The sequence below is a fragment of the Pituophis catenifer genome, unplaced genomic scaffold, assembly GCF_029215685.1.
Source record: "Pituophis catenifer annectens isolate HBS135680 unplaced genomic scaffold, rPitCat1.0.hap2 SCAF_7, whole genome shotgun sequence".
NCBI lineage: Eukaryota > Metazoa > Chordata > Lepidosauria > Squamata > Colubridae > Pituophis > Pituophis catenifer.
In genome coordinates, this window is record NW_027256887.1 from 19,392,124 (window position 1) to 19,416,180 (window position 24,057).

The 24,057-nt window shown below is 37.9% G+C and overlaps 1 protein-coding gene across 1 annotated transcript in view; it reads right to left on the minus strand.

Moving 5' to 3' along the window:
• TTLL8 (tubulin tyrosine ligase like 8) overlaps positions 1 to 23,254 on the minus strand; it is a 33,767-nt gene extending 10,513 nt beyond the window's left edge. Inside the window, exons 1-9 of the mRNA XM_070947258.1 lie at positions 23,191 to 23,254; positions 19,117 to 19,212; positions 15,003 to 15,091; positions 11,793 to 11,949; positions 10,160 to 10,224; positions 7,936 to 8,064; positions 3,167 to 3,281; positions 778 to 894; positions 355 to 535 (exon numbers count right to left, since the gene is read on the minus strand). Coding sequence (XP_070803359.1) covers positions 355 to 535; positions 778 to 894; positions 3,167 to 3,281; positions 7,936 to 8,064; positions 10,160 to 10,224; positions 11,793 to 11,949; positions 15,003 to 15,091; positions 19,117 to 19,212; positions 23,191 to 23,254 — 1,013 coding nt within the window. The remainder of the gene's footprint in view (positions 1 to 354; positions 536 to 777; positions 895 to 3,166; positions 3,282 to 7,935; positions 8,065 to 10,159; positions 10,225 to 11,792; positions 11,950 to 15,002; positions 15,092 to 19,116; positions 19,213 to 23,190) is intronic.
• Between the last annotated feature and the right edge of the window lie 803 nt (positions 23,255 to 24,057).

Below are 24,057 nucleotides of genomic sequence, written 5' to 3' on the forward strand. Positions count from 1 at the left end.
TTTCTTTACTGACTTCATGTTTTCGCTTCAGTAGTGTATGTAGGGTGACAATTAAATTTTGCAAGTGACATGCATGCTCTTAGTGAAGCATTTGTCAGATGCTCAGAAATATCTTTGTCGATAGGTATCTGCATTTTTTTTTACAAAAGAATATATGTTTTTGCCTTTGAGCCACAGGTTTATCCATAGAGAAAGAAAACCAACAAAAAACCATATGATGAAAATCCTATAGTATATATTCTGCATGTATCAAATTATAGTTTCCACCAAAAAAAGGCCTATAAAATTAAGCATCAAGATAAACATGAACCTGATAGCAATTTTCAGTTAGCAGACGTGGAAGTCAACACTTACTGAATGAGAGAATAGTAATGATCAATGAATTTATTCCATTCTGTTTCTGAAAGTACTGGAACATTGTCTGTCTCTGCGTCAATGTCTCCGTGTTCAAATTGTTCCAGGTAGGTTTCACATACTTTGCATGCCATTTCTACAAGTTCTCCAGGAAGCTCCTTAACTTTCTTTACCTCATAATCTAGGAAATCGAGGCAAAATGCTTATCAGTGATGGCACTTTGTATGCCATTCAATCTAGCTATCTCCTCAAGGCTTCTTTGTAAGGTCCCTGTCATTGGGATACATAACATTTATGTAGTCCAAAATTTGCCAGAGGAAATAGATTTCATTAAAATCAATATTGAAAATAAAAAGGCAAACTGCCACTGCCACAAATGGACATTTATTCAACTATAGAGACAGCCACAATTCTAAAGAATACCTTTAATCTCAATTGCATCTTCTTTATCACTGTTTTCTTTAGAGGACCAGTCATCAGAAATATGCAAATTGACAATCCATTTAATTACGCAGAAGGCTGCTGTTTTTCTGAAGTCATCTGAAATACATGACATTTCTTTTAAGCAGCAAATTGTCTAAATGATAAAGCAGAAAGCAGAACTATAAGCATATGGTGAAAACAGCACCAAATCCATCCCGAACCATTATTAAACTGCAGTGATATATTTGGTCCCATTTCCACAAGGGCAACATACCAAACTTGATGTGATATTGGAGATGTATTACTGAAAATCCAATTTTCTTTATGTATGTGCTATAATTCTGCCAGGTGGAGTGGATTTGGATGAGCATATAGAATAAGGTCTCAGTTACTATTACTATGGAGAGAATAAGATCTGAAGCAGCAGCGAGAAAATAAGTGATGGCTGCAAGTGTGAAATAATTTGGAAACATCTCTAGATGTTTTTTCTCTCTAATCTACTCTGCCAACTGGTATAATTCAGTCTTGCTGTGTATCATTAGGAGAGGATCTTAGTACACTGTGAATGTTAAAGTAGTGTAGTCTTGGGTTGTCATTTCTTTCAAAAACAAGAATGTTTTTTCTGGAGTAACACAACTAACAATTCAGTGCCAGTGCAAAAAATCTAGAGTACAATCTGGCTTTGTAAAAGTGTAAGCCTAATATTGTCATACTTCTTTTATTGTATAAAAATAATAAGTTTAAGAATATGAAAGTTAATACTGAATCATTATTAAAATGAATAATCTTTTAGGAGAAAGGGTTTAACTTGCAATTGTCTGCTAGGGATAGTACATGATAACTAGAACCTATTCAGTCTATTCGGATATTTCCACAGACCCTCAGTTCCTGACCCTAGCCAGAATAAAAATTAAAAGTGATAACATATAAGCAGGGGTGGGCTGCTGGGGGTTCGCAGGGGTACAGGAGAACCTCTAGCTAAGAATCTTTGCAGTTCGGAGAACCCCCAAATCCCACTCCTGGCTGGCCCCACCCCGCCCCGCCCCGCTCACCCCACCCTAACCCTCCCAGGAGTCCCCAAACGGCCCATTTTGGATCAGGTAAGTGCAGGGCACACGCAGAAGTTTGGGGACGGCAAAAAACAGACCTACCGGAAGTTTGGGGAAGCTGGAAATGGGCCCATTTCCAGCCTCCGGAACCTGGGAAGGCTGTTTTCGCCCTCCCAGAGGCTCAAGGAAAGCCTCTGGAGCCCAGGAGGGCAAAAACACCTCCTCCCCCCGCTGTGGTGCAGAAGGTCTACTAGACCACACCCACCATGGCCAGGCCCATCCAGAAACCAGTCAGAGAACCCCTTGCTAAAATTTTTGAAGCCCACCCCTGCATATAAGTGATACATTCAAAATCCTAAAATTTAACATTGAGGCCCTGCTGGCCATTCCTCAGATTGGTTCTGATCACAAGCAGTCAAGAAAAGAAGAAGCACAGCCATCTTTAACATGGACAAGTTCTACGTTGTCTCTATTATACACTTTTCATTCCAATCTGCAAAAAAAAGTTCTTGCTATTGCTATTTTGCAGGATTTTTGTAAAAGAAAAAAAAAAAAGATGGACGCAGCCATGGAAAACAGGAGCTCATTATAACACTTGAGTATCAAATAATTGGAAACTTTTGCCATAGTGTTATAGCCAAGTATATAACTGTGCACAAAAATGTAATCTAAGATTTTAAAAACGTTAGGACAGGTCAAGAGATTGCATAATCCTGTAGGATAATAAACTCTTTTCTTAAATAGGTCTATGACAATTCCTAAATCATCTGCAGAAAGCAAAATTATTACATGGTTGTAAATTAGCTTGTAAAACATTCCTTCTTCAAGGCAATAAATGTCTGGAAAGTTGCAATTTTAATGTGCATTTAAGTGTATATCATTTCAATGGATATTCTTTCCAAATAAATGTAACTAAGATTGTAGTGCTGATATCAATATGGATATTTTCTCTAATTTCCATTGGACTGGAATAAGTGCTCAACTAGGTTGACTCTGCCTTCCATCCTTTCGAGATAGGTAAAATGAGGACCCGGATTGTGAGGGCAATAAGCTGATTTTGTATAAAAAAAGAACACCACTTGGGGGGGCCGAAAGCCTTACTAAGCAGGTATATACAAAAGTATGAAGACTATTACTTAGCGCATTATAAACTGCCCTGAGTCTCCGGAGAAGGGCTGCATATAAATCAAATCAATAAAATAAATAAATAAATAAACTAATGCATGCATTGTTACAGAATTGTTATAGATTTTTAGTTGCTTGCTGTCAACCACAGCAATCAAAACTCTTCCACTGGCAGGTTTTCAGGGCTAAAATGAAGGAAATTAAAAATAACTCACCAATAAAAGCAGATTTCTCTTCATTTATACAGATGGCATAACACCGAGGAAAGAAACTGTTTGGGTTCACTGACACATACCAAGGCAAATTCCTTAGGTGCAAACATAGTCCTATCTATAAAGAATACATATATATACATTATCAGTGCTTTTATCGACAATAGTAAACTAGCTCTATCCAGGAGTGAGTACAGTTAGCATATCAACCAAAGTTGTTCATGTACTTAATAATGCTTTGTTCAGTGTTCCTCAATCTTGGTAACTTTAAAATGTGTGAGTTAAGATATGTTCCCCTGACTGACTGTGGAATTCTGGGAACTGAAGTCCACACATCTTAATGTTGCCAACGTTGAGAAACACTTTATTGTATGCATTTTATTGGAGCTATCCTTGTGCTTGGTCTGCAAGCTGCAGCAAGTACAGCATCTGGCAGTCTTATCACTGTTCAGATTCCACATCTGTTGAAGCATCTGTTCTATTGACAATTCGTTGTTGAGCCAGAGTCAAAGGTTTTTTTTTAATATAAAATATAAACATACGTCATGGGATTAGTATCTAGCACCTTTTTAATTACAAACATGGCAGATCTCTGAGATTGTCAAGGGAGGTTTTACTTATGTCTCAAGGACAATTTGGTGATTTATCGTGGGCAGGTTTTCTGGTAATGGCATCCAAGAATGGCATCTAGAATGCACACTCCCTGAAATCTGTTAAATGCCTCTGCTACATCCTGTAGAAATTGTTAAAGAAGCCTCCTCTCTTCATTTAGATCTTCTCTGGGTGAATTTGGCTTCTGCTTTTGTTTTTCTTTCCTCCCTCCCTTTTTTATGCTCTCTCTCTCTCTCTCTCTCTCTCTCTCTCTCTCTCTTTGCAAGGAAGATACAAAAGCATACACTGACCAATAGTGCTGCTAATACTAGAAGGAATACATTGAATTGATGTGATTTTACATACAAATGTATGTAAAACCTATGGTTGCCAATAAATAAATACAGTTCAGTTCATTTTATTGCATATTTTACATTTTGTACAGCGCTTTTTAATTTTATTTTGTATAAAGTGCTTTAAAGAACTTTATATATAACAGCATTAAAATATGGAGTCCTGTGTGCTCTCTGAGCTTGGTTGTTTTTTTGTTTTGCAAATGTTCCATTGTTCAGGTAGATAATGTCATCAGCGCTGATGACCAACAAGCTTAGAGAGCAACAAGGGCTCCACAGATCAACCCTGATTTGCATATATTCTCTTCTATTGGAAGTATAAAATATATTAAATAATAATTGCAACAATAGCAAAAGCATAACTGATATACCGAGCAAAATTGGGATTGGACGGCCCCACCTGTGTTGGCAGAAGAGGCATGCTGTGGGACCCGTTAGCCCAAGTATTCCAGCTGGTGGGATCCAGGAGAAGAGGCATCTCTGCCATTGCACCTGCCCTATGGAATATCTTGTCCTCTGGAATGAGGTCTCCACCAAACCTCTTGACCTTCCGTAAGAGCCTAAAGACCTTAGCATGGGGCTCCAAAGGGAGCACATCACAGTAGAGGTGGTTGACTGATGAACCACAGATCCCACCTCCCTCCCATCCTACTCTGCCCTCCCCATTTTTAATTGGGGCTCAGTATTTGGATCTTCACGGTATTTTATTTATGTCTTTTATCTTTTTAAGATTGTAAGTTATCCTGTGGTAAGGTAGGCATCCAATGAATTTTACAAATAAATAAATAAAATTGTTAATTATTGGCTTCTGACCACTGGGCTGACCACTGGATGACTAGGAATACACTCAAACTGTGTGCTGCTTCTAACAAAGTGCAATCCCTTTTAGAACAGGCAGTCCTCCTCCCAATACATGCAATTTCAATACCCAAGAAGCCCACACGGATTCAAAGCTACTTTATTTCCCATCTTCCATACCTTCATTGCATCTAAACATAGGTTCAAAACATGTCAAGCCTTTTCTAATTAAAATGCTGTGGAATGAGGAAAATGTAATCAGCATATTGATGAAATTCTTGATGAGTGCAAGGCACGTAATAGAACTACAAATCATCCCATAGTAGGACTCTCAGGGCGCAAAGACACTGTCATCCAATGTTACTTTTTGAGTCTATTCCAGCACGAGGGAAGAGGACTACTGTAACAAAAACTCCAAATTATAAAAAAAAATCCAATGGGATATCATAATCAGTGAAATCAAAAAGCCACTGAAAAATCAGTCAGGTTCAACAGCAACACTCCCCAATTCTCTCCCATGTAGGACATTATCTAACAGAAAAATTATGGCTGATTTAGTCTCCAAACCAGACCATGAAACCAGATTGAAGGTCAAGAAAATTGGTACCCTCCAAGAATATCTGCAGTTGCCAAGACACAAACTCCTTAGCCCCCTCCCTGCCAATAAACAAAGTGAACATATAATTGAATGGTACTGTAACTGGTGATAGCTGTTTTAGTAGTAGGTGAATCACTAAAACAAGCATCACCAGGTCTTTATCCAAAGATATATTCACTACTTCTTAGACTGGTGGGTTCTTAAGATGGTTCCATTCCATTACCACATTTCCTGGTCTTGAATAATGTCATTACTCCCATGACACACACAAACACACACCTCTGATGTTTTACACAAGTGGTAGTTCCAAATCACAAATAACAAATTATCAACTGCCTCATTGCCCTCAGAATATGCCCAAATTTTCCCTCTGGAGATAATTTCTACCAATTTAAGAACCACTGTCCTTCTCTTAGCATGTAAAAGCCAAAACAAGTGAGAATCAACAGAACCTGCGGTTGACTAGATACTACTTATATCCTCAGGCTCATAAAATGTAAGCCCGTTCTTATCATATGCATCACAAATCAGTTACTAGGGGCGTGGCAAAAATACATCCCATCACAGACAGATTACCCTATATGTCACCTCCTCCTCCACCACCATCATTGTATGTGTGAACACAAGAAGATCATCTGAAACCCTATTAAGTTGGCCTCCAGGCCTCCTCGAAATATGTGTCTCTTATGTCAGGTAGTTAAGTTACTCAAAGGGAAGAATAATGTAATTTTAAATTTATTCTTTCCTTTTAACCCCATCCTCCACTCCTCACTCTAAGATCAGACAGGAAAAAGTCATCTTTCACCACTCCTATATTACCTATGCATTTTCACCTCAGATTTAATCTATTCTACTTCAAATATTCCAATTTGCCCGTAACTTGAGTTGTCTAACAAGTTGTCTAAGATCAAAATATACAATTTCCAAAATAATAAGCTTGCAATGGATTCTGGCATCTCTTATGGATAACTAACAAACAAATCTACCTGCTACCTATGTGAAATGGCAGAATACTCAATACAGCAATACAAAAATTTTATTTTCATCACATCAAATTACCTGAGCCTTTGCTTGATGGGCAATATATCTTGGATAATGTAAGGCAACTCTGTTCCAATGGTAGAACATCTGTTTTTCATTGAAAAGATCTTTGATTCAGCAACATATTTTTCCTTGAGACTTTGGAAAATTGTTGCCAATCAGCATAGATATAATATTGGCCAATAGTTGATTAAAATCTTGGTGTGACAGCAAGCAGATCATTCAATTCCCCCAAAAAATGTTTTAACACTATCAACTGGGAGGACTGCTTCCACAAAATCAAATCCCACAATGATGTCAACCTCAAGATTTGCCAGCATGCTATGGACATTGTAGGGCCAACTAAATTCCCTAAGCTGAATATATCTTCTCCAAGAAAAGAAAGCATTGGCTCCAGTGTCAAATTAGGCAATTATCCCATTACAAAAAGACTTTCTCAGAAAAACTACACTGTTAGCTTAGCCAAAGAATAGTCAGGAGGCCAAGGAATGCTGAGTAAGTTGGGAAAAAGGTACTGGGAGCTCAGCAGAGTTCTATGAAAGCTAAAGGAAGTACGGTAATTTCCTGAAAGACACTGTGGAATAACTGCCTCCTTGTTTTTTCAAAACCTCTTTGTCATTGTAGTCCTACCCTCATTACCTCATAGTTACACCTTAATGATCTCACTGACTTCATTAGGCATATGAGTTGTTACATCCAATGAAATGCCAGGGTGCTTTTTCCAGTCACTAGTGTGTTGTAATTTGCATCAGTCTATAAAGAGGGACTGTAACCCCGGCCCTCTTTAGGTCCATCTTTGCCTCCAGCATTAATTAAAATATTTATAAGTATACAACATTGTTGACAAGTTAAACCACAAGGGGAAAATCTCATATTTCACTCTATTGTTAAGAAATTATGTTAAAAAAAAAATTGATACCAGAAAGGAATTTCAAATTTTCAGTCCTCGCATCTCATTTTTTTCTCATCTGGCCTCTGTGCTAGATGGGGATATCCACAGGGAGTAAACAAAAAGAACAAGTTGGCATCTATAACCTTTTTTGCAATCATTTCTGATACCAGGTTAAGCTGTTTGCTGGCTAATCCTACTGGCAGATATTGTTTGTTTGTTTTTCTCTGCATCTTCCTTACATGCTTCGGTTTGATGGACAACATGATAGAAATTATGTTCATCACAACCAAAATACTGCCAGGAAGTAAGATTGCTCGTTAGGAAATAAATTATGGTACTTTTTGAAAGCCTTCCCAATAACGCATAACCTCAAACCTCAAGGGCCCAACCCGTAATTAATCATATGCAATTTATAGGGAATAGGACTGTCAATTTTTTCTATTTAACGTAGTGAAATAGATGAATGTTTTGTTATTCTTTTCACTATTTACTAACTTACTTTGGTTGTAAAAGAGCCAGTTCTTGAATAATGGTTCAACATCTGATCAATATGGAGAGTGTAGTAATCAACTGCATCCTTTTTAGTAGTCCAATAAAAAGAAGTTTCTTCATTTCTTACCAATCTAGACTGGCCCAAAGAAGACTGTGTTATGTTTCCACATGGAAAATATTATCCACTTCATCAAATACTCTTTTATAACCCATCTCTGAATTGAACAAATTGAAGCAAAACCTTCATTTCATTTTATAGGAATTCCTGTTTGTACTGTAATTAAGGAATGAAAAGTTCCTTGAGGATCCAAGGCTATAGTTGTTGCACAGAACAATAAAGCATGGAAGATTGATGGAAAGAGGCATTCATATAACAAGAAAAACTACATGGAAAATGGAAAATATATGTGATCTGGATTGAAATCAGGATTGGAGTCAGATTCAGTTTGGCCTTCAAGTCAAAGCAAATTGAGTCTTATACTGCCAGTATTATTACCCATCTAAGAATAACTCTAGTTTATTTCTTTGTTTAAATGAATAACTTTCTTTAAACATCAAAGGGTGAATACATTCATAAAAGTAATCAGTCATTAGCCCCTTTCACATACATACACTGTGCCAAACCTGTGTTCCTATGATGTAGGTGAACTTTTGTGAGTCTTTCATGCTGACTCAATAAATCACTTCAGATCATATTACAGAGAAAATTCTGTCCAGTTACTTGCTAGTATTTCCTCTAGAACTGCAGAGTAAGGAGTTGCATTTTAGGGCAATCCAGCAGGATATTCTGGTGAATATACTGCTCCCTCGACAATAGGTGGGTCCCTCTCACTGAAAATAAACTTTCCATTCAATTTTTTTATTAGTTTATAATATGACATGCAAATAATAGGGAAATTGGGGAAGGGAAAAGGGAAGTGGATAGTGGGAGAAAGCAAGGGGGGGAAGAAAAAAAGGCATTGGCTTCAGACTCCTTTGGTGCAGTAAGAGTTGTGGGAATAGAGTGGTGGTGGGAATATCCATTTTTGTGTTCCACCATCTGGGAACAAGGAAGAACTATTAATCAATTCATGAAGATTCTTAGCAGCCAAGACAATAATGTGAGCATTACTGGCAGAATTGGGAGGCAGGAATGGTGGCTTTGTGTGGAAATGTCTTTTATAAATCTATAGTGGATCCGTAAGTCCTGATCAATTGCAGAACGTGGAACTATACTAGAGACACATAGTTCAGAAGATCACCTGAAGACTTCAATTCATCTTTAAAGATATAATTTGCAGTAAATAACCATTGTTAAGACACAAAAGAGAATGAGATTATTTTTCTCATGTATTTCTCAGAATATATCCATGGAACCTCCAGTGTGCCTGGGGAAACATCCCACATCAGGATTCTGCCAAATTAAAAATCAGACGACTTGCATGCAAATTTAAACACATGATTAATATAAGTTTACTTCTGGCCCATATATTGGGTTTTTCAAATGCTGTGAAAAATTGTTGGGTCTACTGAGGCAGAATAAAGAATGTATGCTGCATGATTTGGACCAAAAAGATCCCTGTTTTATCTGTGCAGAACTGGCTAGAGATAAGGCTAGTGAAACAAATCAAATTTAAGAAATAAAAATTCTGCTTGCATGTTTGTATCTGGTGCAATTGGATCCATGAAATGCACTGGTTTCCTCTTACATGGAAGGCCATAGATTAGGATTCAGATATTTGTCATAAAGCTGTGGCAGGTTTTACAGATGTAAACAGTCTTATAATGATCTGGTCCCAAAATATTTAATTCTCATGAAAACTTCCATACCAATCTTTTATTGTGCAATAAAATCTTTTATTCTGCAATAAAATCTTACATTATTAACAGGCCCTACACTGTAATTTTCCATTGATAAGCCTACTGAATCATCTTCCCTTCTACTTTTTCCCTCATTTTTCTACACTGAAAATTTCATTTCAAGGGAAAGGCAGAAAAATTGCCCAACAACTTTTGTATGGAAATATGAAGAACTGTTCATTTGGAAGAGCCCATAGGGGCTATATTAAGTGTCAGGATGAAATTACTTAAATACATGTGATTTGCTGACCAACTGAACATGATTGGACTGAAACCAAAACATGTTGTTTTTCCTCTGCTGTGACATGAGTTAGTGGGGCTGGGAATCTACTTGACAAAAATACCTAAAAATACTAAAATTTACAATAACATGATTATCTCTATAATCTTACCATTATATCATGGATGTCATTTGAATTGTTTAAACTTTCTTCTTCATGCAAAACTGCCTTGCTTTCTTAAAAAGAAAATACAAAGAGTTAAATAGGCTGCAGCAAAGGGTATTGAAAACACATTATTGCCGTGAATTAAAAATTCTATAACATTCAAATAAGGTTAGCCTATAATAGAACATTGAAGTATATGTTAAATGTTTTTAATGTTCTGAAAGCTATATCCCAACTATGAAAAGCCTTACGTCCAACATTTGGAAGCCTTACTTCCAACATTTATTTCCAAAAAAATGTTATTAGAAAAATCATGTCATGAGGTAGAATTATCAGAATTTTGACAGTCCCCCATCACACCATATCCTTTTTCTAGTGTCCAGATTCACTTTTATATTGTAAACCAATGTCATTTATAGTCATTAACTTCAAAATGAAAAATTGATATTACATGCTTTAACATGAGCAGAAGAGAACCAAATTTCCTAGATATTTGTAACCAAAAATGGCAGCAAAGAGATGGAGCAAATGTGAATCCAGTTGCTGTACCTAATTGTCTAAATTTTTGCAACCCAGATGCTGCAAAATAGTGGAACTATTCTAATTAAGTAGGCTTAATTTAAATATACTGCTCAAAAAAATAAAGGGAACACAAGCAGAAGACATCCGAGATCTGAATGAATGAAGTACTCTTATTAAATACTTTGTTCTTTACATACAGTAGTTTATACACTACTCAAACAACTAAAGGGAACACAAAACTACTGTATGTAATGAACAAAGTATTTAATAAGGCTATTTCATTCATTCAGATCTCGGATGTCTTCTGCTTGTGTTCCCTTTATTTTTTTGAGCAGTGTATAAAAGGTATTTCCATTGCTGTAAATTATTGCGTATACTGGACAGCGAGAATAACTAATAACTAATAGAGAAGTGTCAAAACATATAAAACCAGACACATCACTAGAAGCTAAAATCATAAGACTACATCTGATTTACTTTAGCCAGGTTATGCATGCGTATTCATTGGAGAAGGCAGTGATGCTAGGAATGTTAAGTGGACAAAGAATAAGGGGAAAGCAAAGAACATGCTGGGTTAATATGATGCAAAGTTGTATATACAATTATTGAAAGATAGGATAGCATGGGAAACACTTGCCTATAAAGTCACTGAGAGTCAAGACAGGACTAAATGGTTAAAAACAAACATTTCCACTAACAGCACACAAAATGTGTTGTCCTTACGTTAAGTTGATCTTAACCAACCTTTTATTTTCCAACAGCTACACTTATTCACAACATTCTCTGACTGGTACTTCTCCCTCTTCACTAATTAGAATAATTGTGAGCATTCTGTAATGCTCACAGTAAGTAAAGTTATCATCAAGGGAGATTACTAAATAAGAAACTAGCAATTCTTGGCTTCTTAGGGCAGAGAGGGAAATACATCTGAAAAAGTATATGGACATAATATAAATCTCAAATAATTCACATATCCATGACACCTATGTGCATTAAAGTTTGCCAACCCTGAAAGTAGAGTAGAAAAGCATATTTCACAGGAAATTCAAGCCAATTATTTATGCATTTCTAAGCAAATAAAAAGCAAGAAAAAAAACATAGTTAAAAGATCTGTTACCATTTTTAACACCGTTGTCACGTTCTGCTTCATTCCCTTCATCTTTATGGTCCTGAATGTCAAATTTAAGTATATGCTTTCTTTCCACCCATCCTCTCTTTCTTAAACAAGAGCGAATTACTGGGTAAGGACCACAGATGGTAAAAATTCTCCTTTCCTGAAATTATAAAGGGGTTTCAGAGCTGATGTTAACATAAAGCAATAGTCAACAAAATGGTGTGTTCTTCATCTTTCTCTTTAGTTAATTTTTTTAATGGTCTCTCTCAAAAATAAACGGTAATGCACATAAAAAACTATGAAGCTTTGATTGCAGTATCATGGCTGTCATCTTAACCCCTTTTACCATACTGTGCAGATTCTTTGCCATCACTATATTGCCCTCAATGCTTCCAAGCAAATTAATTTTGTTCTCAATTGGCTGAAGGCTCCATTGGACTTGGATAGCTTATCAAGCCAAATAGTAGGCCAGGACAAAAACTTAATTTGAGAAAGGTTTTCCCTTTTTTAAAAAAATTAAAATTGATTTCTGTAAAAGTGTACATTTAATTAAAATTAAACCTAATAAAATTACTCCCAGTGAGATGGTTAATAATTTATCCTCAGCTGCACAAAAATAACCCTTTGGTAACAACTATTGGGCATCTCTGAAACTGCCTCCAAGGATGTTGGGCCACTCATGACTCCAATCTAAATCCCGTCAACTTCCAGGTTGGAGGCCATCAACATATATCTTGTTATTGGTTTTGCGGGGTCTAGATGTCTACAACTGTATTGTGCATTTTATGCCATGTATTTCAGTGGTGGGTTGCCCCCAGTTCGGACCGGTTCGCAAGAACTGGTAGTAAAACTGGCGGGAGACCCCGCCCACCATCCCGGATGTCATCATCGGCAATCTGCGCATACAGTCCCATTGCAAATCGGTAGTAAAGGTAAGTAGAACCCACCCCTGATGTATTTGTGTGAAAGTATGAATAGATATGTATAAAAGATGGACTACATGGCAGCTGCTCAAACAGGTGATAGATATGAAAATTATGTGCGGATAGATATGCTCTTCTTTTTCCCAGATGTCAGCACATGAAAAACTATCAGAATGAGGACTCTAAAAAGACTCACAAAAAAATAGTTCTCAAAGAAGGGACCCTATTGGTTCCGAGACACTCCCTAAAACCAGAGATGGTCTCATGTGAAATGGATGTCATGGTCCACGAGTGGGAAAGTATGGGGGGGGGGGGAAGTGAGAAAGGTAACAAGCTGGTTTGGCTGATTGGTAATCATAAAGGTGGAGGGAAATATAGTACAGGTAGTCCTCGACTTATGACCACAATTGAGCCCAAAATTTCTGTTGCTAAGCAAGATACTTATTAAGTGAGTTTTGCCCCATTTTATGACATTTCTTGCCATGGTTGTTAAATGAATCACCAAAGTTGTTAAGTTAGAAAGATACCCTGTTTCCCCAAAAATAAGACCCAACTAGAAAATAAGTCCTAGCATGATTTTTCAGGATGCTTGTAATATAAGCCCTACCCTCAAAATAAGCCCCAAAATAAGCCCCAGTTAAGATTGTCAGTCAGATGGGTGCATTTAGTACCGTATTTCCTCCCCAAAATAAGACCTAAGTAGAAAATAAGCTCTAATGTGTCTTTTGGAGCAAAAATTAATATAAGACCTGGTCTTATATTCGGGGAAACATGGTAGTTGTTACGTGAATCTGGCTTCCCTATTGATGATGCTTGTCAGAAGATCACAAAAGGGGCTCACGTGACCTCAGGACACCCCAACCATCGTAAATATGAGTCAGTTCCCAAGCATCTAAATTTCGATCACATGACCATAGGGATGCTGCAATGGTCATAAGTGTGAAAAATGATCATAAGTCACTTTTTTCAATGCCATTGTAATTTCGAATGGTCACTAAACGAACTGTTGTAAGTCAAGGACTACCTGTACCTGACAGTCATTGCAGAAAATAAGATATTCTGTATGGTGAGTGGGAAGGAGTCTGTTTCTTATACCACAAATGGAGAAGAAATTATGCTGTGTTGAAGAAAATAATAATACATATTGTACTGTGGACTAACTAGAATGGGAATGGGGAATCTGTGGTCTTTAAGTTGCCAAAGTGGAGTTCCCAGCAGTCCCAAGACTAACAGCCAGTGAGGCATATTAGGAGTTATAGTTCAGTATAATATCTGAAAGAAGAGTCAGAGATTCCCTTGTCTGAACTGCCTGCAACTTTCACAGATAATAATCTGGAAACAAACTTGCTTGAGTTTTTCTGAATTCGGGCAGAGGGCAGAGCTGTGTATGCCATGATACTTTTGTTCTCCCCAAATCATTATGGCAGTCTACACCTTTGCTATACACAGAAGAATCCCATCTGGACAAGGTAGAATCCAATTCTGACTGGGAAGTCTACAGCTGAGTTTCTGGATGTTTGACATTATTAGAAGCAGGTCTGGCATGGGAACTTCCCCCCCCCCTCATGTTCCACATGCAATCAGCACAAGACTGAGAGAGAAAGCAGGCTGAGGAGAGGTAAATTACCCTATTTATATATAGGAGAATTGATATACTGATATAATATCCCAATGGTATCATTCCAATACTTAGGACATTTAGATCTTTTCAACCCTACTTCTGACTCCATGACCTCACCAAAGCATTGAAGGGAGTCACTGAAGAATGAGACCTCAAAGCCACTCACCAAAACATAATGGCAGTTTGCAGACAACAAACTTAAAGAACTTTGAACAACAGTTGTATCAAACCATCCTACAATAGATATACAGATATTATTTTTCTCCCATTGTCATCTCTGAGTTAATTAGATCTTGCAGGCTTTTGACAGATCTGAAAACTTGGGAAAATGCACTGAAAAATTCCTTTTCAAATCACTTTAAAGTCACTGACTGAAGAATAATATATTGCCATGATCTCAGCTTTTAAGAATCTTTTAGAAGAATGAAAAAATATAGACATGAAACTGAGTGCAAAGAATTATGCAGCTGTATTTTTAAACAGATGCAAGCCAACTCTGCTTTCACTTTTATCTCTATTTATTCAAAGCAATATTTTCCCTTTTTTTCCTTATTCAGGGTGCTATATTTAAATATGTTTGTGAAATATTTTTAAATGGTTTAATTCCAAAAATTAGACAGACATGCTACAATACAAATACTATTTCAAAAATATTCCTATTAAATATACCCTGATGGCTTTATCTGCTAAAAATCTTGCAAGCTTGTATTTGTCTATTCTGGGAGGAGGCAATTCTTCCACTGATCTCGATGTGAGCTCTAAAAATATAAAGGAAAAAACTATGTTATAAAAATGGTTAAATAAAAGAAGAACAATATAGAATTAGAACTGCACTAAAAAAAATGAGGTTATTTAGTAATAACCAGGCTAGAAAGCAGGAGACCATGAATTAGCCATGAAAGTCAACTGGATGACTTTGGCCAGTTACTCTCTCTCAGCCCATCTCACCTGATATGGTTGTTGTCATGGGGAAATAGGAGGAGAAATGTGTATTGGATATGTTTGCTAACTTGAGTTATTTGTAAAAATAATAAAGGTGGGGTACAAATAAATAAATAAATGCTCCCAAATATCCCTGCATATTCAATAGATTTCTCTTGACATTAAAAATTATTTGATTTCTGACAACTAGTGATCAATTTCCCTATGGGTCATGATGAACCTCTGAGGAAGAGCAATTAAAATATTTGAGCACTAACTAGCCAATGTTAACAATCCTCTTGGCAATTTGTGCAAGCAACATTATACATGTACACTAGAGCTAATTATGTTTGGATTAAAGCCTATGGATAGGCTACATATTGGAAGGGGGAATGAAGATTAATTATGCATATAAAATAAAGCAGATTATGTATAAATGTGGCCTTTCGTAGACTCTACAGCTAGTAATTCAGATTAAGTTCAGGACTAAGAGATTCCTGGTCAGATTATTCTCTGGTGGTCACTCCTGGCTGTGGGCAAACCTGATAGCAGTTGTGCCTCAGTCTGGCAGGCCATCTAAAATTTCCCACAATGACTTGACAGAGTACCATACTGGGGAGTTGTGAGAAATTAAAACAGTGACTTCACAATCAAAGCTTCCTGATGTCAGGGGCCCAGAGCATCAACACAGATAACCTTTGCCACAGGCCAGATTTTGTCCAAAGGAAGAAAAAACTTATTATTGAAGTAATATCTCTATTTACACAATTGATATGTGTCCAAGGCTGTGTCCAAGGTGTGTCCAAGGCTGGCTGGGGAATTCTGAGAGTTGAAGCCCACAAGTCTTAAAGTTGCCAAGATGCCCCTTGTCTATACTAAATTTAGTCTAATTTAGCATAATTACCCAAATTCATTGAAATTACAGTTTCGACCACTAGATAAACTTCCATGAAATGTACAAACTCTGTTATCCTCTTCATCTTCCATATTTTCCAGTGGGATTAGCAAAAAAGTAACTTTTAAAATATTTTTTAATTCTGCCTTTATTAATTTTATAGGCAGCAAACATACCTAATACTCCTTCCTTCCTCCCCCTGTGAGGTGGGTTGGGCTGAAGGAGAGCAACTGGTCCCAGAATCATCCAGCAGGCTTTCATATCTAAGGCAGGACTAGAACTCACAGTCTCCTGGTTTCTAGCCTTGAGCCTTAACTACTAGATCAAACCATTGCCCAAGTCTTTGAAAAAAATTCCCCAAATCCTTCTTTCATCTTAATATCTGTCAGTATGGAATGAAGTTGTATTGCCTATTTCTTTTCTTGGAATGTTGCCATGGGAGATTATTGGAAACAAATGCACTTATATAATGAGGAACATTCCATCTGAGAAGAGCTGAGAGTCAGAAATGGTGCAGAACCTCTTTCAGAAAATGAAATTAAATGAAAGGAGGCTATTATTCTAAATTAATCTTACATATATGGGAGGAAATTTTCCCGCCTTTTTTCCCATGCATTAAAGCACATCACGCTGACAGTACTGGTAATGGCAATTGGGTCTGGCAACTCTACTACTAAGTGACATGATTATTAAATGAAACATCATGTGACCATGCCTGACTTACAACATCAGTTCCGCTGGGGTCATTAAGTGAGGTGTCATGTCACCGTGACTTGTGACTTACTGGCCGCTTCCCCATTGACTTTGTGGGAAGCCAGCTGTGACACTCACATGACTGCAGAACCCTTAACTGTTGTAAATTGCACTGGTTGCCAAGTGTCCAAATCATGATCGCAAGACAGTGAGGACGCTATGACTGTCATAATTATGAAGACCAATTGTGAACCTATTTTTTCAGCACCATTATCAGTTTGAATAGTCACTAAACAGGGCAGTTGTTAACTGAGGACTACCTGTAATGGGCCATAGCAAAGACAGATGATAACATTTGTTTCAGGGACATTTTCTCTTGGATAGTTGATTTCTGACCACAGATAGACAGTCTCTTCATAGGTCATGTCAAAAGATAGCAACTTTTAATTTTCGAACTTCCTAATCTAGAGTCAGATTTTTTGTCTAATGATTCCTGCCTCCAGCTAAAGTACTCAGAGAAACTAGAGTAAGAGGATGCAAAAACAATGATGTTTCTCCTTCCCCTTATTGACAACTCTGTGATTTGTAACCTTAGTCTTCCAGTTGTACAGACCTCAGGTCTAATCTGAATGTTTTGTCACAGTGGGAGCTGTGGTTGTGAGGTGCCAGATGGACCCAGTCAGGGGTCGGCTGCTGGGGGTTCGCAGGGGTTCAGGAGAACCTCTAGGTAAGATTCTGTGCAGTTTGGAGAACCCCAAAATCCCACTCCTGGCTGCCCCCGCCCACCCCTCCCTACCCCTCACAGGAGTCCCCACGCAGCCCATTTTGGATGCAGGTAAGTGCAGGGTATGCGCAGAGGCTCGGGGAGGGCAAAAAATGGGCCTACCGGAAGTTCGGGAAGGGCCTCCAGAGCCTGGGGAGGCCGTTTTCATCCTCCCAGAGGAAAGCCTCCAGAGCCCAGGGAGGGCAAAAATGCCCCCCCCCCCCCGTGGTGCAGGAGGCCTATTAGACCACATCCACCATGGCCACGCCCACCCAGCAACCAGGCAGAGAACCCCTGGCTAGAATTTTTGAAGCCCACCCCTGGACCCAGTAGCTTCTTTGCTCCCCGTGTCCAACCAGTTGTCATACCTCAGTTACAGACTCCCTTGTGTTGGAGTATTTTGATGTAGAAATGAACTAGTATTTTGCAGTAAGACAGGAAAAGAAATCTGATCTATGTTACACCCTCTGAAGTTGGACTCCTATGTTGGTTGGGATCATAGAAGCAGAGTCCAAAGCTCTAATCCTTTACTCTGGAGTCTTCAATCTTTTAGGGTGATGGGTGGACACATTTGGAATGCTAGTAAGAAGTTAGGAGCATTCTCATAAAGGACTATGGGAGGATGTAACTCATAAAATAGCTGCCATGGAGACAGAGCCACTTGGAAAACATGTATTTAACAGAATGCTAGCTCCCCACTGCCCTCTTCGATAGGACATTTTTTACTATCCATGCTTTAACTTTACAGTATCCTCTTTCTGGGCATTTGGGTACACTTCCAAAATGTGCATTAAGATGCAGCTCCTCGTTATTCCTTTTTTTAAAAGAGCTTTTGCACTATTCAGGATCTATAGCTATTCCTGGAATAAATGAAGATGCTGCTGGAAGGCCTAAATATAGCAGCTTCTCATTATTTTAATTTATTTTTTAAAATACAAAAGGGAACCATAGGCTGACCTGTAAAAATATTAATACTGCAGTCAATTTGGTGTAGCAGTTAAGGTAGGGGTGTCAAACTCGCGGTGTCACATTGTCATCATGTGACTTATCATGACTTTTTTCCCCTTCGCTAAACCAGAGATGGGCATGGCCAGCATGTGACGCATCTGGCCCGCAGGCCGCAAATTTGACAACCCTGAGTTAAGGCAACAGGCTAGAAATGGGGAAATTCTGAATTCTAGTCCCATCTTAAGCACAAAGCCAGATGGGTGGCCTTGGGCCAATCAGTCTTTGTCAGTGCTAGGAAGAAAACAGCAGGGAATAGTTCAGTAGACGCCAAACAAAATAGTCAAGTAGGACTAGGAATCAAACTGACTTGAAGACAGATACACATAGTGCAACTGAAGGTTCTGTTTTTGCTCCTTTGATCAGATGCAATTGCTCTAATTTTCTTATACTATATATTCCCGATCAAAATGCATTGTATGTGTTAATCAGCTCACATGAAATATTTCACAATATTTTTTTAAGTGAATGCTTAATATCCCAGTGCATAGATACTAGAAACATACCCGGAAACATCCCATGGTGGCAGGAAACTACAGGAAGGCAATTGTCCAAAGCAATATTCAGATTTTTTTCAGGCGAGCGTTCAGACTCTGTTAAACCTGATAGAAAATAAGCAAAACTTGTAAGGTGAACCAACTAGAGTTGGAGTGAATTTTTACATATGTGGAATTAAACAAACTAATAGGTGAGCCTCCTCTGAATGTTCAAATTAAAGACAAATGGGCATCTTGCCTACAGGGCCAAAGGTCTATAAACATTCAATAAATTATGGTTTGTTGTACAAACAGCCAGAGGTTTAGACTAGATTTTCCATTTTTAGCCACCTGTTTAGTCCTTCCCAAGGACATGGCATAGGCAAATGGTGTTGTTTGATGGTGTTAAAGGTATTGTCACAGGATGTAAGCTGTTCCAGGTAAAGCTGCCTTTTGCAACTGACTGGTGGGGATTTTGTCAATGCCAATGGTGTTCAAGTGGCCTTTTAGTTGTTTTGGGATTGCATCCAAGGCACCCATTGCTATTGATAGTATCTTTGCTTTCTTTTGCCACAGTTGTTCTATTTCTGCTTGCGGGTCTTTGTATTCTGTGGTTTTCTTCAGTTCTTTCTCTTCTATTCTGCTATCTCCAAGTATTGTTACATCTACTACCCAGACTTTTTTGTCTTTCTTATCGACAATAGTGTTATGTGGCAGGTGCCTGTCTGTTTGGATTCTAAAGCCTCAGAGCACCTTAGCTTCTTCATTTTCTATTTTCTCTATTTTATGGACCTGTCACTTCCTGCTTGCAGGCAAATGGTATTTTTTGCAGATATTCGAATGTACCATTATTGCTACTTTGTCATGCAGCTATCATTGTTTATGTTGAATCATAGTCTGGCAACAACCTTTCTCTGCCTTGTTCCCGTAATATTACTTTCATCTCATGGCAAACCCATGAGGGAGACTCCTTAGGTCAGCCCCAGCTACACCTGTGTTACTATAATGGCATTCCCTCTTTAGTCAACAGCATCCAGTTGCAGTTGCATGGGGTATAACAACATTGGAAGTGAAGTCAGGTGACCAGTAATGGCTAGGATCACAGTAGATCTTATTTGCTGCTTCATTGGGCCTGTCCCCTGCATTTCAGAGGCTGATAAGCCTAGCCCACTGCCTTCTTGATACCGACTTCCTGAGATACTGCTAAATCAATTTTCCATACCTGTTTCCTCATCTTTGTGATGTTAGAATTTTTAAGATTGGAAAAGACTATATAAACTCTGGGAGGAAAGATTTCTAATAATCATTGGATTTTTTCTTTATTTTCAGAAAAACAAATCCAAATCCAATCTTAGGATCCCTTAAATGTTTTGATTATTTCACATTGAACCCCAATTGTTATAACTTATACCCAAATTAATTTCATCAGATCATTTTCATATATTCAGATTTAGATGTGTAACTATTTTTATGACTACCGGCATACATTCTAGAATAAAATATTTCCTTGTCATACACTCATCCATAACATTTGACATATATACTGGAGGGTAAACTACCAGATGTCATTCATTTTGATCCATAACTATTTTAGACCAAATGTCCATTTACTGTGGCCTAGAATCCCATCTCTAGCAATAGCTAACTTGTTCATATGGACATCCTAAAATACAGAATGATCTTATCCACCTTTATGTGGGAGCATGGATGTATGTCCTGCTGAATTGAACAGAACTTATCTCTCTGCATACAGTCATTAGTCATCTTGTTAGGAAACTTATTTATGGAAAGCTGTATGGTCCTCACTGGAACTATATCTGTGTGGAGGAAAGCATGCAGTGAGGTACCTCAAGGTTCTGTCTTGAGCCCAGTACTCTTCAACATCTTCATAAATGACCTAGATGAGGGATGAAGAGGCGCTCATCAAGTTTGTGGATGACACTAAGCTGGAGTGTATGGCTAACATTTTGGAAAGCAGACTCAAGATTCAGAAGGTTCTTGACAGACTTGGGCATTCGGCCCTTTTGAACAAGATTTAGTTCAGTGGTAAGAAAATTAAGGTTCTCCACTTTTGCAGGAAAATCCAAATACACAGACACAGAATAGGCAGTACCTGGTTCAACAGTAGTGCTTGTGAGGGGAATCTAGATGTCCTAGTGGACCACCACTTAAGAATGAGCCAGCAGTAATTTGGCAATTACATTGCCAAAAAAAGTCAATGTAATCCTAGGATGTCTTAGCAGAGGGATAGGGTCAAGATCACGAGAACTGATAGTACTGCTCTATACTGCACTAGTAGTCCACGCTTGGAATATTGCGTCAAGTTCTGGTCGCCATGATACAAAAAGGATGTTGAGGTCCTACAAAGTGTGCAAAGAAGAGCAACAAAGATGATAAGAGATCTGGAATCTAACTGTATAATGAATGGTTACGGGAACTAAGTAAATTTAGCCTTACGAAGAAAAGGATTAAGGGTGACATGATAGCCATCTTCCAATATTTGAATGGATGTCACAGGGAAGACATCCATTCTCCAAAGCACCTGAAGGCAGTATAAGAAGCAATGAGTGGAAGCTCATCACAGGAAGATCCAAACTGGGACTAAGGAGAAATTTCCTGGCAGTGAGAACAATTAGTCAATACAACAGCTTGCTTCCCAGAGTTTTCGGTGCTCCATCATTGGGGATTTTCAGGATTGGACAACTATTTGTACATGATAGAATAAAGACTCCTGGGCAAAGGGTTAGATTAGATATCCAACGTCCCTCGCAGCCCTATAATTCTATGATACTGTATACTACATAATTAAGGATTCTGGTAAACTTATTATAAAGTAGAAAGTAGGCTGGAGTTCACTGTAGGAGTTTATGTTTTCGGTTCTATTTAGTTTGATTATGTGCCATCAAGATGGTATGAACTCTTATTCACCATATCCGGGTGGATCTGCTCCCAACCTGGTCCTTCAGCTCTTCCAACAGTGCACATATTCCTGCTATAATTGAGTCTATCTACATTGATGCTAATTGCCCCCTTATTTCCTGCTACATTTTTCCTGGACTAGAGGACATCCAAGGTCTCTCCCAGCCTAATAGTCTATGATTCCCAGCATTATAGACTTTTCCAGGTCTTTGAATAACATGTCTAAAATATAATACTTTGAATCTGATTACTTGCATCTTGAGTGAGAATTTGGGGCTGTTTTGTTGATTTGATCCACATGGTTATTAGAATACCAATAGTAAAAGGGAGTCAAAAATAGAATTCCGTGGGATTCATTGATTCACGATTAATCTTACTGAAGCAGTGCAAAAAACTATTTCACCACAACAGGTGAGTAAGAAATATATTAATTAGGATTAGTTCTTATTGGTTGGTTCTCTTGCTACAAAAAGATACCATTTAGAGAATGATTAAGGTATCAAACTAAAAACCCAAAGAACATGGTTTTGGGTCCTGTTTTAGGCATAAAGCCAGCTGGGATCTTTGGGCCAATCACTCACTTTCAGTCCTAAGACAAACCATTTCAAAATCATGCCATCAAAATTGCTAGGACTTGTCCAGGCAGTCACCAGGAGTCAAGACTTGAAGGCATAAAAAAAAAATCTGTTGAACTGCTAGTGATATGGAAATGCAACCTTATGTATAGATCAGAATATTCTGACAACAGAGCATTCAACTTAATGCTTTGCCAACTTTGAAGGATGGAAATGAGGGATATGAGTATCTCCCCATCCTCTTGGAGGAATTTTAAATTTTTTATCTTTAATTTTATGAATGGGAAGATTTGTATTTAGATCAGAGAAACACCTAGTCTAATTTTTTCCCCTGACCAAATTCCTTCATTTCCTGTCATCTAACACCCAGAATGCCTCCTTTTTCTGATCTGCAGAAAAAGCTTTACCTGCACTAAATGACACAGAAGTGGAGACAGATCAGTTATATCAGTTATTATAAAACCAGATTTCTGATGTTGAGTGTGGAATTGAAGGGGATGATCTTTTAAGGATCATGTAATTATCCAGTCGTCTTCCTGATGCTTTTAATGCTCCCCTTCCCACAACCCCAGTGGAAAAACCCCCAATGCTGTAATTTGTAAACACTAACTATTTTCTCCTTCATGTTTTGTTTCTTCGTCTTTAGATTTTCTTTCTACATGAAGCCGGTTCATCCTGTCATTGTTGCTTCACTCTTTTGTCACAGTCCTGCCAATGGAGAAATATTACAACCTTAATACTATATTTCTACCAAAAGTTACAAGCAGCAGTTATTCAAGAAAATGAAATATAAAAATATTTCCTTTTTTAAAGAGTATGGCTAAATCTCTCCTTTGCTTTTCTGTCAACTACCAAATATATGATTTTAACTGAAGTTCTAAACATATGATTTTCATCGAATATAGTTTACTTATAGTCCTTAAGCAGGTCTGTCATGGTTGTCAAAGAAAGGCAAACATCCTTTTTAGTTACTTCCAGACAAAATGTACCATCAATGCGTATAATCACTGGAAACAGATTGAAACCCTGGGTATGTTTAACCACATCATTTATGTGAATTAATATGAAAAACCCAAAGTGTAATTTGTTGTTCATGAACATGTGAGCTCCTAAATGATTTTTACAAGGTTCTGATGCACATCCTAGGAATATGTTGTCAACCACCTTCCTTTTTCATTTCATCATCTTTCTTTTATTATCAAGTACTTACTATGCTTTCAAAAGGGCTACTAGATTAGCATTCTGGGTATTCGCTTTCAGTTTTGTCTTACCCTCCTGGAAACAGCAGAGCTCCTCTACTTGGTGACACTTGAGACTTCTCCTTTTACCCTCCCCTTACAAAGTGTTACATTGCTCCTTACCTAACTACCATTGTGACCTTTGTAGGCAGGCAACCTTGTGCATTGTGGGCAGGGGATTTGTACATAAAGCAAACATTTTTGTGAAGGGGGTAAACTCTGGATTATTTTACTTATTT